This window comes from Erinaceus europaeus, chromosome 21 (genome assembly GCF_950295315.1).
Source record: "Erinaceus europaeus chromosome 21, mEriEur2.1, whole genome shotgun sequence".
Classification (NCBI taxonomy): Eukaryota; Metazoa; Chordata; class Mammalia; order Eulipotyphla; family Erinaceidae; genus Erinaceus; species Erinaceus europaeus.
In genome coordinates this window covers 25,628,123-25,645,957 of record NC_080182.1, presented here as the reverse complement: position 1 = coordinate 25,645,957, position 17,835 = coordinate 25,628,123, and the positions used below count along the sequence as shown (strand labels likewise).

Sequence of the window (17,835 nt, the reverse complement as noted above, 5' to 3'; positions counted from 1 at the left end):
ACTCAGAAGTGAGCAAACTGGAGCAAGGCAGCTCATCCAAGTTCCAGAGGCCAACCAGGGCTACTGAGCTGGTGTTCAGCCACCAGAGGCGCTGCCTTGAGCATAAAACTGCCCCAAGCTCCAGGGGCAGGACCTGTGCCCACTGAAGAATGACTTCACCTGCCAGATTTCCACGAGATGCCCTTCTAGAACCTGCAGAGCGTGTGCCGGAAGTGCTCAAAATTAATGGCACTCACTGTATTGTTGCTCCTGCCCTCAGTTTTAGCTTTCTTTCACCATTAGTTCCTGTGCTTCTGGGACTTTTAGAATTCAAATTAAGTGTGTTTCTTCTGAAAGGGGTAAAGCTTTCAGGAGGATTAAAAACAACCCTTCAGATACTTCAGGTTTCTCTAGCCACTTTTGCTTCTGAGGCTTTATTACCATTCATCATTAGAAACAGAAGATATATCTTCTGACTTTTTTTTTTCCTGATGGGGCTTTAAGGAATGCTGGTTGTTGTGGACATTTACAGAAATTCAGATGCCACTGTGACAGGTGACTCTCAAGCCATGATGAAAGGACAGCAGCAGACAGGGTCACAGGAATGAGCCACTGGAGAGCCAAGGAAGGCAGAGCCAAGATGCTGGTTATTCGTGAAAAGGTCAAAGTCAGAAGGCAGTTTTAGGGGCCAGGAGGTGGATGTCTCACCCACGACAGCACACGCTTTACCATGTATGAGGACCCAGGTGTGAGCCCCTGGCTACCATGAAAGAATACCATGCAAAATAAAAGCTTCACCAACAGTGGAATGGTGCTGCGGTATCCCCTCTCTCTGTTTCTGTCTGTCTCTTTCTCACCCTCTATCTAAAAAACAAGAGTATACTGGTAGTGGTAGAATCATGTTGGCACTAAGGCCCACCAATAATAATAATAATAATAATAATAAATAAAAAGGGGAGGAGGGTAGTTTTAGGGAAGAACAGAGGTGGCAGTTTCTCCCAAAAGACCATACCTGGGGTGTTCTGGACTGGAAAGGGGCCCTCTCTTCTCTGATGTTTCTGAAGTCTCCATCGTTGCATCCCTTGACATGCCCTGATTTTGGGCAGCCACTTCAGCAGGCTCTGGGAGTTCCGCCATTTCCTCATCTTGCTGCCTGGCCCTGCCACTACAAACATCTGTCGTGTCTTCTGGATTGGCCTGGGGCTGATGGGACAGGGCCTTGCTCACAGGTTGCAGAAAGGCATCAAGCTTCTGTTCTCGGGAATCTGTGCGGACCATCTGGTGGGCATAGACTTTGTCACCACTTCCGGAAACAGAGGAAGAGGTCACACCAGGTGTGGGTTTAACCATCTCTCCAGAGGGGCCAGCAAGTCCTGGTAACAACGTCTGTGTCAAAAAAGGCAGGAAGATTCAGAATATGAATGCTAAGACATCCAGGTCCCAAAAAGAGCAATGCATGAAGGAAGAGGAAGGAAGAAGGAGAGGAAGGAGGAAAAAAATAAGTAAAACCTAGCTAGAACCAAACATAAGGATTACAGGACCACTTGTTGAGGAAGCAGTTCTAACCAAAATTAGCAGTGTAAAATATATACAGTGACCTGTGAAATGGTGCAGAAGATGGAGTGTTCAGCTTCAAGCATGAGGTCCTGAATTCAGTTTATGGTGTGGCATGTGTCAGAGTGATGCTCTGGATCTTGCTCTTACTCCCTCATTAATAAATATTTTTTAAAAGGAATACAGTAGGGTGGGGGTAGATAGCGTAATGGTTATGTAAAGAGACTATCCTGCCTGAGGCTCCATAGTCCCAGATTCAATCCCCCATACCACCCTAAGCCAGAGCTAAGCAGTGCTCTGTTAAAATAATAACAATAATAATAAGTAAATAAAATAATAAAAAAAGATATACAGTAAAGTTCTTATAATCTTAAGACTGGTTTAAAGTCAAAACAGTAAAGTTTTCATATTTTTATCTGAGCCCATTTTTCCCAGCTTCTACAAGATTTTAATAAAACAGACAAATTTACTACTGAATAATTTTTCAAGTTTTTTTAAAATTAATTTTTTTGGGTTTTAATTTTTTAATTATCTTTATTTATTTATTGGATAGAGACAAGTAGAAATCAAGAGGGAAGAGGATGATAGAGAGGGAGAGAGACAAGAGAGACACCTGCAACCCTGCTTCACCACTCATGAAACTTTCCCCCTGCAGGTGGGGACCAGGGGATCGAACCTGGGTCCTTGCGCATTATAACATGTGCGCTCAACCAGATGCGCCACTACCCAGTCCCAAAATTAGTTTATTTGTAGGCAGAGGTTTCAAATAGCTCTGGTTTCTGGTGGTGCCAGGGGTTCAACCTGGGGCCTTAAGGTCTAAGGTATAAAAATCTTTTGCATAAAGATGTTATCTCCCTAGTTCAGAGCACAGTTCAGTTCTGGCATATGAGAAACTGGGGACTGAACCTGGAGTTTCAGACATGTCAAGTTCTTTTTTTTTTTTTTTTTGCCTCTAGGGTTATTGCTGGGGCTCAGTGCCGGCATTACGAACCCACTGCTACTGGGGGCTATTTTTTCCTTTTTTGTTGCTCTTGGTTTTTATTACTATTTTTTTATCATTGTTGTTGTTGGATAGGACAGAAATCAAGAGAGAAGGGGAAGTCAGAGAGGGAGAGAGAAAGATAAGATAGACACTTGCAAACTTGCTTCACTGCCTGTGAAGTGACCTCCCTGCAAGTGGGGAGACGGGGGCTTGAACCAAGATACTTAGGCCGGTCCTTGCGTTTTGTGCCATGTGTGCTTAACCCACTGCACTACCGCCTGACATGCCAAGTTCTATACTCTACAATGAGCTATCTCCCCAGTACTAATTTTACCACTTTATTTTTTTCTATGATAAGTACATTTACACTTCTGAACTTTTTTCATTCTAACTACAATCATGTTCCAATTAAAAACTAACTCACCCATCCCTAGCTCCTGGCAACTACAATTCTACTATCTATTTTTCAGATATACACATTCCTCAGCTCTCTGTACTGGCAAGGCCTGAAAGACAAAGAGAATAGTAATATGAACGCTCTGACACCAGATTATACTCTCAGAATACCATTCCCTAGGAAAAACCTCCTTGGGGCAATGGTCAACTCCAGGGCTTAGGCTGGCAAAGTGAAAAGTCTACAATTGTCTTGCCTTGCCAGAAACAAGGACATTATCAATGATTAGTGGAGCTGGGTCAAAAAGACAAGAGCAATAGCTTGAAGGTGTTTCTACTAGTCAGATAAAATAATTTGAGCTTAAAAAAATGACAACTGACTAAATGATACTGTTTGTTATGGTGGTGCCAAGGGTTCATCCTGGGGCCTTGAGGCCTGAGGTATGAAAATCTTTTGCGGGAGTCGGGCTGTAGCGCAGCGGGTTAAGCGCAGGTGGCGCAAAGCACAAGGACCGGCATAAGGATCCTGGTTCGAACCCCGGCTCCCCACCTGCAGAGGCGTTGCTTCACAGTCGGTGAAGCAGGGCTGTAGGTGTCTATCTTTCTCTCCCCCTCTCTGTCTTCCCCTCCTCTCTCCGTTTCTCTCTGTCCTATCCAACAATGACGACAACAACAATAATAACGACAACAATAAAAAAAAAAAAAAAAGAAAATCTTTTGCATAAACACTGTTATCTCCCTGGTCCAAGGTTTTTCTCTCTTTTTTTAACTGAAAGACCAGAGCAGTTTTTTAAAAAAAAAAATCCTTAACAAATACCAAGAAATAAAAAAGAAAATGAAAAGGGACAAAGGGAAAGAGGACAAGAGGGAAAAAGGAAGGAAGGAGGAAAAGTTACTGGAAATTGCTAGAATGCAAATCCTTCCTTTGTAACCTGATTATGGGATAGAATTCTGAATGCAACCAGCATGATCTGGATTACAGGATAACCTATAAACTAACAAATGAGGAAAGTTGTTCTGTTAAGAAATACTGAGTTAATGTGATAGAAATGACAAAAACAGATCATTATAATCTTACAATCCTAGTGAAAGAACTGACTGGAGTTACAGTAAAACCATTAAATCTATGGGGACTAGACAAGGAGAAACCGGGCTGTCACTTCCCAGAAACTCTTATGACCTGTTACCACCAGGATCAAATGCAGTCATTCTGCACCTCCTGCTGGGAATACATGGCTTCAGTAAAAACTTCTTGCAAAGTTTTTTGTTGTTGTTGCCCTGAATATCATCATGCCTCTAGATCAAATTTACAGCTTATGAGAATCTTGGAAAATGAGAACAGTTAAAGACAGTGCAGAAGCACTTAGTAAATCTGAAGTGTGCATTTTTCTACAGGAAATCTTTAGAATGAACCAATGGACACAAATAAAACAAAAGAAAGAAGGGTGACTTCTAGTTTTAAAAACCCATATGAGAGTTAAAAAAGAATCTTAATAGCTAACCTGGAAAGTAGCACAGTGGATAAAGCAGTGAACTCTCAAGCATGAGATCTTAAATTCAATCTCTAGCACTGAATGTGCTGCAGTGATACTATGATTCTCTCCTAACTGCCAAAAATAAATAAATCACTTTACATAGATTTATTTATTTACTATCAAAGGGGTGGGGGGATGTCAAATCATCAATTTGGCAAGAAAGAGAAATACACAGAAGAGGTGCCCTATCCTGTTTCAGACGTGTGATGTGGCTCATTTTAAGCTGGCAAAGGCACCGGAGAAAGAGCTGGAGGAATAGCACGCTGACCTGGGTAAAGTACATCCGGGAGGAGTTGGAGCCCAGGAGCTTGCTCTCAATGTGCTGCTGCACGCGCTCCAGAATGCTGTCTTCATGCAGGAAGTGAACTTCGTGCTTTGTGGGGTGTACGTTGACGTCTACATTCTGGGGGTTGATTTCTAAACTGGTAGGGGGAAGAAAAGAGAACAGTTAGCTTGGGTGGTACGGGGGGATAGGGAAAAAATTCAAACTTGATGATACATCTGGTGGCCAAGAGATTAGGGGGAAGTCAAGTCACAATGGTCAGAACCATTCCAAGTCAACTCTCAGTGACCTGGGTTCAAATGCTGACTCTGCTATAATAAGCTTTAAGCTTCAAGCAAATAAGCTTTAAGCATCTTTCTTTACCTCAAGTTCATTTGTTAGATGACCATAAAACATGGTAGGGATAAAATGTATGTAAAACACTCTGCATGCACTTGGAACATTCGAGACATGCTAATTAATAACACATCACTTAAGCTCTTACTACCATCATTCCAAAACTGGTAGCATTTCCTTTTATGTGGCCTTGGACAAGCCATTTAACTTCTCTGGATCAGTTTGTTCATCTGCAACCACAAATCTGTCCCCTACCTATTTTTCTGCTATATGAGGATTCAAGCAAGATTATAAGTGAGAGGACTTTCTGTCATTCAACTTTAATACAAAATTCAGTTTACAGACTATGCACCCCACACGCACATGTCAGGGAGGTTCTGCTATAGGAGTGAACGAAGGAAAACTGAATCCTTTACCTGTAAGAGGTTAGGAGCTCTTTCTGCCAGTGGTATATGGGATTCATTCTGAACAGGTTACTAACAAGTTGGTTTCTCTTGTCTCTCTCATTACCAGTGCTCTGGTCAGCTCTGGCTTACAGCAGTACTCGGGACTGAATCTGGGCTGCCGGAGCCTCAGCCACCAAAGTCTTTTTGCATAACCAGTATGCCACCACCCCAGCCCTAGTCCATGTCTTTCAAAGAGAGGAGTCATGTACAGTTTCCATTCCTTAGAGTCATGGGTATGGAGTTTGGTGCTGCCTTACCTAAGGTACAGGAAAGGGTGTGTGTTTTTGGGCAAATATGCTGCATACACCGTTTCTATAGCTTTTCTTAAGGAGGCTGACTCTACCAGGCGATCTAAAAAAAAAAAAAAAAGACAATAGCAAAGCACAGCTCAAAACTGCCCTGTGGGTAAGGTGACAGACAGGGTGCACATTCACATTATGCCAGGAATTCACACCAAGAAGAAGGTCTCTGAGTGCCATTCACATCAGACTCCTAAGAAGTTCTCTTTCAGTGGCTACATGCCCGCCTCTCACTAGGGGATTGAGGCTCTCTCCTCTTGTCCAACTAGCAGAAACATGATGGGTAAATTTCCCCCAACTAACTGCCCCTTAATTTGGCAAGGCAGCAGAAGACTACTGTAAACTCTTCATTCTGCTAAGCTACACAGCTGTCTCCCCAGCCCTATACTGTGATTGGGATTTTATGTTGTTATTCTAGTAATCTCATCCAAAATTGTCTAATATGCTAATAAGAAAAAAAAGCAGACGACTAGCAAGATAACCCACTCAGCCAGTGTCCCTGCTTTGTCACATGCAATCAGGTTCAAGTCCAGTCAGCATGTGGGGAAGGTTCAGTGTTGTGGTTCCTTTCCCTTTCTCCCTGTGTTTCTCTACCCAAAACAAAACAAAACCAAAAAAAAGTTGGCTTAAAGCACTGAACCCCCAGTGGTGACCAAAATAAATAAATAAATAAAAATCTGGTCAATTTAATTTCCAATACTTTTTTTTTTTTTGGTTTTCACTGGGGCTCAGTGCCTGCACTACAAATCCACTAGTCCTGGAGGCCATTTTTCCCCACTGTCGTATAGGACAGAGAGAAATGGAGAGAGGAGGGGAATAAAGAAAGGGGCGAGAAAGACACCGGCAGACCTGCTCCACTGCTTGTGAAGCAACCCTCCTGCAGGTGGGGAGCCGGGGCTTGAACCGGGATCCTTTAGCCCATCCTAGTGCTTCACACTATGTCTGCTTAACCCAGTATGCTACAGTCCAGCCCCTTCCAATACTATTATTTATATAAAGAAAAGTTTTCAATCTTTATAAAGAAAAACCTCAAGGGAGCTTTGCATTCAATTTCTTTTAATGATATTACCTACACTTAAGAGGCCCTCTTTCCCTGTGCCTTGACATGCAATTTCAAACAGTAGGCCTTACCTGAGGAGAGAATCAAGATCTGCCTGGAGCATCCTTGTATAGGCTCAGGCAGTTAAAGGAGGTGTGTGCTGGCTCACCGAGGCCATGATGCCCTCTCCTGGGCTTCCTCTCAAAAGCAAGAACTAGACTCAGTCAACCAGCCAGTAAGTCAGCCAGCATTGAGTATTTAAAAGAAGATTACTCAGACTTATACATTTTCTACAAGCTGAATTTTGGCATAATCAAATCTGTAGATTAGGAATATTTCTATAGTCCTATAAAACTCCCTGTGGATAAAATTCCCCACTTGGGGAATTAGTTCACTTACGGTTGATGAAGAGTAAGAAGATGCATTTCTTCACTGAGTAGTTTGCATTGGATATGTAGCCTTTCATTTTGAAGGCTAGGGTTTTATCCTCACACTCAACTTCTATCAGTTCTCTGGTATGGAAAAAGAAAGGCTGAGGCTTTTGACAGTACTGGAAAATTCAAACAGTATTAAAATCAGAGATGGGGTCAAGGCAGTGGCACAACCAGTTTAGTATACATGCTACAATGCACAAGGACCCAGGTTCAAGTTCCTGGTCCCTACCTGTTGGGGGAAAGCTTCACAACTGTTAAGCTGTGCTGCAGGTGTCTCTTTCTCTCTCCCTTTTTTTAAAAAAATTTTTTTATTTATTTGCTTATTTTCCCTTTTGTTGCCCTTGTTATCTTTTTATTGTTGTTGTAGTTATTATTGTTATTGACGTTGTCATTGTTGGATAGGACAGAGAGAAATGGAGAGAGGAAAGGGAGACAGAGGGGGAGAGAAAGATAGACACCTGCAGACCTGCTTCACCACCTGAAATGACTCCCCTGCAGGTGGGAAGCCGGGGGCTTGAACCAGGATCCCTCTGCTGGTCCTTGCACTTTGTACCACGTGCGCTTAATCTCTCTCCCTTTCTATCTCCCCTTTTCAATTTCTTTCTGTCTCTGTTCAGTAAATAATAAATAAAAATATTAGAAAGAACTAGAATTGGAAAAAATGATGAGTTCCATCCCATAAGCTAACTTTGCCAAATGAAGATAACCCAAGGCCAGATTCCTTAAGGTCTGTTTATAAGCTCATGTCTCCACCTACTCAGTTTTTTCAAGCACTTATTGTAGGGTCAACAAAATAACTCATTTAGCTAGAGTGCTGCTTCACCATGTGTACGACTCAAGCTTGAGCCCCGCTCCCACCTCATCGAAGGAAGCTTTGGTGATATGGTGTCTGTCTCTCTCTATATAAAAAAATATCAAGCACTTATTCTATGTACAAGCATTGCTTTCACCACTGGGACATAAGAATAAGCTTATTCTATTAAAACTTTTTTAATGTATTTTAGTAATTAAATCTCAGAGAGAAGCTTCCAAAGAATTTATATCTGCTGAATTCCTTACTATATTCCACACAATAGACTCCACAGTGGTGGTTTCCAGGATGTGACTGTGAAATGAGACTACGTGGGGAAGGGAAGTCCCCAGACTAACCATAATCATCTCTAAGACCCGTGTTGGTACCTCAGCCAAGAAAGCTGTCTTCCTAGTCAGTCCTCCTAGCTAGTTCTTTGTCCTTCATTCCTTAGTACTTCCTCAAAAAGCTTTCTCTATGCTCCCTGACTCAGTGATTCCATTGTGCCTTATACCATTTCTTTGAAGCACCGAGCATACCACTAAAGAATAGTATGAATTATGTGCTCTGGTTTGCAGGATCGCAGCACTTCCCATACACTACAGACCAGTAAACACTTTCTTCCTTAAATGTCTCAATAGGTTGGTGTTTTGGAATGAGTGTCAGGGACTGTTTGTTGCTCTAGGAGACTTCTAATTTCTTACAGACCCGAGGAATTCCATTAACGAGTAAGTTAGTCAAGATGCTCTTACAAACTTTACTTTCTGATAAAGCCAGCGGTTTGTTGTAAGAGAACAGTTTTAAAAAATTAACATTGAAAAAGAAATTAAAAGGTGTAGCCTGAGTGGTACCACAACTGCTAAAGCACTGAACTCCATGCATTAAGTCCTGAGTTCTGTACCCAGTACTGCAAGTGCCAGAGGGATGCTCTAGTTCTCCTTCTTCACTTACAAATAAATACATAGATTTTTTTTTTCTTAAGGTAATGAAAAGCAAGTTGACTATTCTCTAGTTAGAATTTTGGTTCTGTTCTAAAATGAATAATCTGTCCTTTAAAATAGAAAACTGGATTCTGGAGCAAAGCCCAAGGACCAGCGGAAGGATCCCGGTTCGAGCCCCCGGCTCCCCACCTGCAGGGGAGTCGCTTCACAAGCGGTGAAGCAGGTCTGCAGGGGTCTATCTTTCTCTTGCCCTCTCTGTCTTCTTCTCCTCTCTCCATTTCTCTCTGTCCTATCTAACAATGACAACACCAATAACAACAATAACTACAACAATGAAAAACGAGGGCAACAAAGTGGAAAATAAATTAAAAAATTAAAAATAAATAGTAATTGTTACTGACAGAGGGGGAGCATAATGAGGAATCTATAATGCAAGCAATCTCCCTCAGGTTTTCTTCGACAGTGAAGATTTGCTTACTACCAGTCAGGGAAGGCTTTAAGATTTGACAACATTTTGTTTATCTTTTAATTTTATTTTTTTTACATCCCTGACTTCTACACAAAGACTATTAATAGGGGAAGCAATTAATAAATGTTGAATGACAATAAATGAAGTCTTCAAATGGTAATAATGAAATTGAAGGAAAAGAGGGAGCATTAGAGGATAACAGATTTCTACTAAATTATAATCACTGTAAAAATAAGACGTAGAGAAAACACACTGATTTAGAGCCAGAGTGTGTAGGCGAATGCAAGCACCATGTGTCGGTTATATGAAGTATTGACTAAATATTTGACTAAAGCAGTTCTGATGGATTCTGAAATGATAAACCAAAACCTGGAATGTGGAACTTTTTTTTTTCTGTGGGTTATCAACATACCGACTAACAGCATTTCCAAAGATGGAGCGAATGTTGTCCACAGTTGTGGCATTGGGCAGTGTTCTTACATCAGCTACAGTTTCACCTTGCTGAGAAACAGAACAGAAGACATGACTTAACTGTTTCACGGTTGTGACTGAAGCATCATAACATCTCCACAGGTAAAGCATAAAAACATTTCTTTTATAATACATGACCATCATTATAAATCAAGAACTTACTTTTTTCACGGAGAAGCTAATGCCTGAATTGTGTATTGAATACCTGTCAATGGCAAGTTGAAGAAAAAGAAAAAAACAGTAAGCTGACTAGTTAAATAGTCAAATGCCCAGCAAATGTCCAAGTCGTCTTTCAGTTAAAAACATCAGTGGAGTTAAATGATCTAAACAAAGATATACTCAGACACAAATATCTTCATATATCTTGTTTTTATACAAAGGAAAATAAGGCTGCAGAGACTTCATGAAGCTATCACAGCTAAATTATTTTGGTTGAACCACACAAAAAACAGGGTTCTGTTTATTTTTATGGATAGCTAGCTAGATACAGTAAATAAAACTTCCATCTTTTCCAGAGCTCTATTTCTCTTTCCTTCCTATTTTTAAAAAATATTTATTTCCTTTTGTTGCCCTTGTTGGGTAGGACAGAGAGAAATGGAGAGAGGAATGGAAGACAGAGAGGGTGAAAGACGCCTGCAGACCTGCTTCACAGCTTGTAAAGCGACTCCCCTGCTGGTGGGGAGCTGGGGGCTCAAACTGGGATCCTTACACCAGTCCTTGTGATCTGCGCCATGTGCGCTTAACCTGCTGTGCTACCACCCAACTTTTTCTTTCTTTCTTTCTTTCTTTCTTTCTTTCTTTCTTTCTTTCTTTCTTTCTTTCTTTTTTTCTTTCTCTCTCTCTCTCTCTCTCTCTTTCTCTCTTTCCTTTCTTTCTTTACCAAAGCACTGCTTAGTTCTGGTTGATGGTGGTACTAAAGATTGAATCTAGGACCTTTTATGCCTTAGGCATGAAAGTCTTTCCTATAACCATTATGCTATCTCCTCAATCCTAATGGTTTGAGTTGTTTTAAAGATATCTTGAGAGGCTAGTTTTTAACAGTCTCCATTTTTACTCTTAGTCCTTCAATGTCTCTCTCTTGGCTAGGTTAGTCCTGGACCCATGATTCTGTGCTATATTGCCCAGTCTTTTCTGGTTGGGTATTATTTATTAATCATTCTGTCACAAGCTCCATGAACTCAAGTATGGTGTCCAATAAAATGCATTTAGTAATAGTAATTTACTTCACCACAAGCCAGAAGCAAAGCAGCCAAACAGAATGCTTTTATTTTCATGGGACAGCTATTAAAAGTAGCCGATCTACATTCAATACTAGGGAAAAGCAAAGAAGCTTCATAGGGAAGTCTGTACCACTTATGGGCAGATGTCTCATTAGCTTTTGATTGTTCACCAATACAGTGCAATAGTTGTTAATACCTCTGCTGCAGACCAAGGACTTGCAGGTTGACAGAATCCATGCTCCCATGCTGCAGCCACTATGCTGGCAAACTAAGTCTGCCATGGAGATAATATTTTCTTTTTTACTTTGACTTCATTAATTTTATTTATATATTTTAAAGATATATAGTATACATGTATGTATATATAGAGAGAAAGAGAGTGGGAAAGGGAGAGGGGGAGGGAGAGAGAGACACCACAGCACTGCTTAGCTCTGGCTTATGGTGGTGCTGGAGCCTGAACCTGAGACATCAGAACTTCAGGCATGAAAGTCCTTTGTATAATCACTGTGCTATTTCCCAAGCCCAATAACATTGTTTTCACATGCCTTGAATACCTTCTCCTGTTAACAGTCCATGATCACTCTTTGAGAAACTACCTGTTTCCTTTTTTTTTTTTTCTTTTTGACTGCATCCTTGGAATGTCAATCAAAAAACTTTCCCAGTAAAAGAAAAATCTTGGGGCCAGGTGGTGGCACAACCAGTAGAGTGCACGTGTCACAATGCACAAGGACCTGGGTGCAAGTGCCTAGTCCCCATCTATGAGGGAAGTGGGGGGGGGTTCATGAGAGGTGAAGCAGTGCTGCAGATGCGTCTCTCTCTCCCTATCTCCACCTTCACTCTCAATTTGTCTCTATTCAGTAAGTAAATAAATATATTTTTACAAATCTCCCCATAAATGTAGGCAGCACATGGTGAGGGGGGCTCAGGCTATGCAAATCACTCCTCAGAAACAGACTCTGAAGCACTTTCCCAGAAATAGACTCTTGAACACCCTCCTAGAAATAGACTGCTGAGTAGAGCCAGGCAGAGAATGGAAACAATCGGAGCAGCGTTATTACATTTAAGCCAAGAAACCACCATGGTCCTCATCCTCTCAAAGGAGCAGCTGTCTCTACTTCTTTTACTTGATGAGTAAGTAATTCCCAGGCTGCCAACAAATTTCTCTGGGGCTCTCATTAGCCAGAGTCAAGTTTATTTTGCTTGCTAAAAAAGACCCTACACTGACACAGAGACCAACTGTTTTCTCCTGGGGAGATGAGAGAAAGCCTAGAATAGTGACTTAAGTCTTGAGCAGACACACTTGTAGGTGAGCTGTGATGTTTTTCATCTCGCGCAGCAGCTGTTCTCAATTCATAAGCACTGGAACACATTCCTTTGGCAAGAGATCTCAAAGAACCACTCACAGCTTTCTGATCGTACCTGCCAACAACTTCCAAAATTTTCCCATACTCTTCACTTGGATTTTTTAATGCTTTCCTCCTTGTGGCTATGTTATAAAAAAGATCCTCCACCTAAACAGAAAATTTTTCTTGTAAATTTATCAAAGTAAAGACTCAAGCTAGTAGGTCTTAAGGCAATAATTCTAACTGTATTTGTAAATAGCACAATTCTAAACAATGATTATGGAAGGATACAGAAGATAAGAGAGATCTTAACAATGGAAGGAAAAGCTGTTCCTCTGCCTCCTCCTTCATTCCGATGTCTCAGATTGGTACCTAGGGTTATCTCTTTACCAGGCTCTTTGCTTTGTGTTGGGAGTATGAAGACAAGTAAAGCACTGTCTTTCCCAGGACAGCGCAACATTTAAATCCTGGGAGAAATACGTACACTTCTGATTACATTTCGTGGCACTGGAACTTATTTTTTCAAATTAAAAAAAGAAAATCACAAAATTTCTAAAGTTATCTGGAGTTCTCAGCAATACCTGTGGTGGTTACCATATGGTACAGGATTCCTCTCTGGTTTTACTTTTTAAAATTAATTAATTAATTCCCTTTTGTTGCTCTTGTTTCTTTTTATTGTTGTAGTTACTATTGTTGTCATCGTTGTTGGATAGGACAGAGAGAAATGGAGAGAGATGGGGAAGACAGAGAGGATGAGAGAAAGACAGACACCTGCAGACCTGCTTCACCGCCTGTGAAGTAACTCCCCTGTAGGTGGGGAGCCGGGGGCTCAAACCGGGATCCTTACACCAGTCCTTGCGCTTTGCGTGCACTTAACCCACTACACTACCACCTGACTCCTTCTAGTTTTACTTTAAAACACACATTCATTTTGCCCTTGCCCATCTCATCAAATCTAGGGTTGACAGCCTTCCAACGGATTTCTGTAACTGGAGAGTGGGGCGTTTCATAGGGCAGAATGGGGGGAGAACAAATGTGGTGTCAGAGAGGCAGGAAGCTTTGTGGCTGGGCAGTGGCACACAGCTGAGAGCACACACTACCTTGTCCAAGCATTTAGTTCAAGCCTCTGGCCCCCACCTGCAAAGGAAAAGTTTCACGAGTGGTAATCAGCGCTGTAGGTGTCACTCTTTCTCCCTCCCTTTTTACCTCCCCCTCCCCTCTTAGTTTCTCTCTGTCCTATCAAAATTAATTTAATATATGTGTAAGAGGAAAGTGTTGCTGAGGACTTATTCTGATGCAGTCTCCGCCCCCAGGTTTTTCTATGCTCCGCTAAATCCTAGAGTGCCCCCTTTCAACCAATCCTGGCTCCGCCCCCAGGTTTTTCTATGCCCCGCTAAATACTACCGTGGCACACCCCCCGAAACCCTAGATGTCACTCAACGCGATCTGAAGAATCTGATTCGCAGACTCCAAGGACAGAACCCTTTTACTGCTTGTCTGCCTTTCCTGCTTTTGCTTTGACCTGTCACGTTTTGGCGGTTCCAGCTCACAATCTACAGAAAAGCAGAATTCCAGAGGCTGACCTTCCTCATGCAGCATTTCATCCCCTGCCATTTCTCCCCCAGTCGCCTACTTTGGACTGAGACTTCTATCGGACTTGCTGGTATACCCTTTGGACACTTTTACAATTTTACAGCAGCTTTTACAATTTTACAGCAGCTTCCTTCCCTTCACGTTGCTGGTTTTTCATAGACTGATCCTGAGTAATTCATAGACTTTACAGACTGTTGCCTTGAGGACTATACAATGCCAAATAGCCCCTCTGTTTGGTGGGTCATGCCTCCCGCCTCCCCCTCATTATGTACCCTTGCCCCTTTCCCCACCCAAACAGGGAATGCTCCTTTACACACCAATCCTTCCCTTCACACCACACTGGCTTTTACTTCTCCCCTTTGTGTCCCTTCCTATTTTGTTATGTCATGTAGGCTTATGCCCAAAAGGTTTCTGCCCCATGATAGTCTTTTATAGACTTTGTACATCTTATGCTATTACTAGGTAGAAAGATAGAAAAGATGTAGAGATATTGTGAAGAGATGGTTGAGCAGGCTGCGCTTAAACCTATGAGATGAGTCTCTCCAGGTAAGTCTCTCTCTCTAAAGAGGGGTTGAGCACAGGAGGACGCATAAATCTCACAAGGTTGGCAGCCATTTAAGCCTTCCCTCCTCCACAGAAAGTCCTACATCTTCCCACCCGAGCTTGGCATTCCTCTAAAACATTTAAGCCTGCTCCATTTTTCTTTACTGTGTCCATTTAGATATAAAGGGATAGGAGGAGATGTTGCTGAGGACTTATTCTGATGCAGTCTCCGCCCCCAGGTTTTTCTATGCTCCGCTAAATCCTAGAGTGCCCCCTTTCAACCAATCCTGGCTCCGCCCCCAGGTTTTTCTATGCCCCGCTAAATCCTAGAGTGCCCCCTTTCAACCAATCCTGGCACTACACGTCACCCCTGGTTGTCGCCCTATAAAAAGCCCCCTCACCCCTCCCTTCTCTCTCTCTGGGCTCTCGGCTCTCCCTCTCTGAGGTCTTGCTCCCTGCTCTCCTCCGTGGTCGGCCATTGCTGGCTGGCTCCACGTGGTCTGAACCAAACCTCCCCCCCCATCCTATAATAAAGATCTGTGTACCCCTTTGCTCTGGACGTCCGCTCTCTTCTCCGCGGTGCAGCCCGACACCAGACCACCTCAACAACAGGAAAGCCTAATGGACTTCTTCCTGATGTTTGATGTAACAGTATTTCCAGACAGCCTCTAAGTGTGCAATTATTCTTTGTTTTCATTTCATAGATGAAAAAAGGTGAAGTTAAACAACTTTCCCTTTGGACCCACAATCTTTAAGAGACAAGGCTGAAAGTCTAACTCTTATCTTCTGGAGTCAAGCTTAAGGTTATTTCAGTACCAACCACCTTCCTACTGTTTCCTGCCATCCTGACAAAAGATTCTCCCTTAAAAGAGATGAAGAGGCAAGTGACATCCCGTTACAAAGATAATGAGCCTTTTTTCTTGCTTAAGGGGTGATATATTAGGGATGTCTATTAACTAGTAAAAATTTATTTTGTCACTTAGAAAAATCATTTTAGAATCTCAGTGTTGCACAGAGCTCTCCCCCAACAATTATACCCCCTGTGCCATTCTCACCGTGATCTGGGTCCCTTGATTGCCTGCACATGGCTTAGGAGGTGCTTTCAGTTTTCCATCAGAGTAACTTGCTCTATCCAGGAAATAAAAGAGATTATTGATATGCACTGGAACAGGGCAAATACATAGCCAAAGGGTAAAAAAGACATCTATGCAAACACCAGATTAAAATATACCTGTGTGTTATGTTCTTACTTCTTTCCTCTTTTCCTTTATATTTATTATTATTATTACTTCCATTATTACTCTACCTGGATACCAAAAAGAAAAAAAAAAATCCTGCCCTTCTGGCAATTTTTTTGGTCTTCAGGGTTACTGTTTCCAATCCATTGCTCCTGGAGGCCTTCTCCCCCACCCCCCTTTGGATAGGACAGAGAGAGATTTAGAGGGAAGCAGAAGACAGAGGGGGGATGGAAGGACAGACACTTGCAGACCTGATTCACCACTTGTGAAGTAACCCCTCTGCAGGTGGGGAGCCAGAGGCTCCCCAGGATCCAAAACCAGGATCCTTGCAATGGGTCCTTGGACTTAATAATATGTGTGCTGGGGGCCGGGTGGCGGCACACCTGGTTGAGCACACATGTTACAATGCGCAAGGACCCAGGTTCAAGTTCCCAGTCCCCACCTGCAGGGGGAAAGCTTCACAAGTGGTGAAGCAGTGCTGCAGGTGTCTCTGTTTCTCTTCCTCTTTATCCAACCCTCCCCTCTCGATTTCTGGTTGTCTCTATCTAATAAAGATAATTAAAAAATAAATTAAAAATAGTATGTGCACTTAACCGGGTGTGGTACTGCCCAGCCCCCCACCTTTCTAAGTGTCTCTACCCAATAAATAAAGATAACAGGGAAAGCTTCACAAGTGGTGAAGCAGGGCTACAGGTGTCTGTCTCTTTCCCTAGCTCCTCCACCCCTCTTAATTTCTCTGTCCAATAATAAATAAATGAATGGTTTTTAAAAAAATTGGGGGAAGGGGAGAGGAAGGGTAGTTTTACAAAGAAACATTTAACCTAGGGTGAATGAAACTCAGGTGTTGGGTGAGGGGGAATAGTAGAAAATGAGATGAACACTGATCCAGGCTCCAGAAAAGAATGGTTTGAGGTGGATAGAACAGAAAGGCCATTGAGGAAAGGGAAAATGTAGAAGCACAGAAGCTTTGGAATATATGGTGGCTGGTGACGTGTAGCAAGTAGAAGTCGGAAAGGTGAGCTGAGAGCATCAAGGGTAAGTACTGTTTGCCATGCTGATGAGCCTGAACTTCATCTTGCCACAGAAGGGGAGAAGCCAGAAGTCCCAAACTGGGGCATAAAGCAATCCCAAAGTTGAAGAAACAGAACTTGTGTCCCAGAATACTTAGAAGCCATACATTCAAAGGTGCCTCCTCATTGTGTGAAAAGAGTCTCATCATACCAGCCCAGGCAGATCCCAGGGCAACTTCTAATTCCCATGAAATTAACTCCCTTACTATCGAGGCATCTTGCGAGATGCGCCACCTCCTTCTGCTTAGCAGGTTTGCTGAAGACTGAGAAACAGGCATGGCTGCCCTCCTTGAAGTTACTTTCTCCACTGGTTTGCAATCTGCACAATTACTAAATTCCATTTTTCCATATAAACTAGGTACTCCTACCTACCTTCCACTAGTGAACAGTCAGTATTTATAAAGACAAAGGTGTGATTAAGTCCCATTTTCTGTTCTAAGGTCACTCAGCCTATGAAAACGGTGTCAGCAAAGATAGAGATGCCACACATGAGAAGGCAAGCCAGCACAGGAATGCACACGTGACAGGGAGGCAGCTGGGGCTGAGAGCCTCTCGCACTCCATAACTCTGTGCTCAGCCCAAAGCAGTGCCCTTCTGAAGGGGAAAGGGCAGAGTTCCCTGAGAACACAACTGCAGGGCGCTTATCTATCATGTTTTCATTTCTTTTTTTTGAGATTTATTTATTTATTTATGAGAGGCTGATAAGAGAGAGGACCAGAGTATCTCTGGCACATGTGATGCTGGGAACTGAACTCAAGATCTCATGCTTCAGAGCTCAGTGCTGTATCCATCCATCGTCCTACTATCCAGGTCACCATGTGTTACTCTTTTAAGAATTCACAAAGTGTGGTCTGGGAGGTGGCACAGTGAGTAAGGC

The 17,835-nt window shown here is 42.4% G+C and overlaps 1 protein-coding gene across 5 annotated transcripts in view; it reads right to left on the bottom strand.

Annotated features, from left to right (window-relative positions):
* The window catches only part of MLH1 (mutL homolog 1), a 38,017-nt gene that overhangs the window by 13,374 nt on the left and 6,808 nt on the right, over nucleotides 1-17,835 (bottom strand). For 4 of the 5 annotated variants that reach the window (XM_060180572.1, XM_007517050.3, XM_060180575.1 and 1 more), the window contains 8 exons: nucleotides 15,706-15,778; nucleotides 12,591-12,682; nucleotides 10,114-10,156; nucleotides 9,893-9,981; nucleotides 7,246-7,358; nucleotides 5,766-5,859; nucleotides 4,712-4,865; nucleotides 992-1,365 (listed from right to left, as the gene is read on the bottom strand). In XM_060180572.1, the coding sequence (XP_060036555.1) occupies nucleotides 992-1,365; nucleotides 4,712-4,865; nucleotides 5,766-5,859; nucleotides 7,246-7,358; nucleotides 9,893-9,981; nucleotides 10,114-10,156; nucleotides 12,591-12,682; nucleotides 15,706-15,778 (1,032 nt within the window). The remainder of the gene's footprint in view (nucleotides 1-991; nucleotides 1,366-4,711; nucleotides 4,866-5,765; nucleotides 5,860-7,245; nucleotides 7,359-9,892; nucleotides 9,982-10,113; nucleotides 10,157-12,590; nucleotides 12,683-15,705; nucleotides 15,779-17,835) is intronic. The other variant, XM_060180573.1, reaches the window with a different exon arrangement.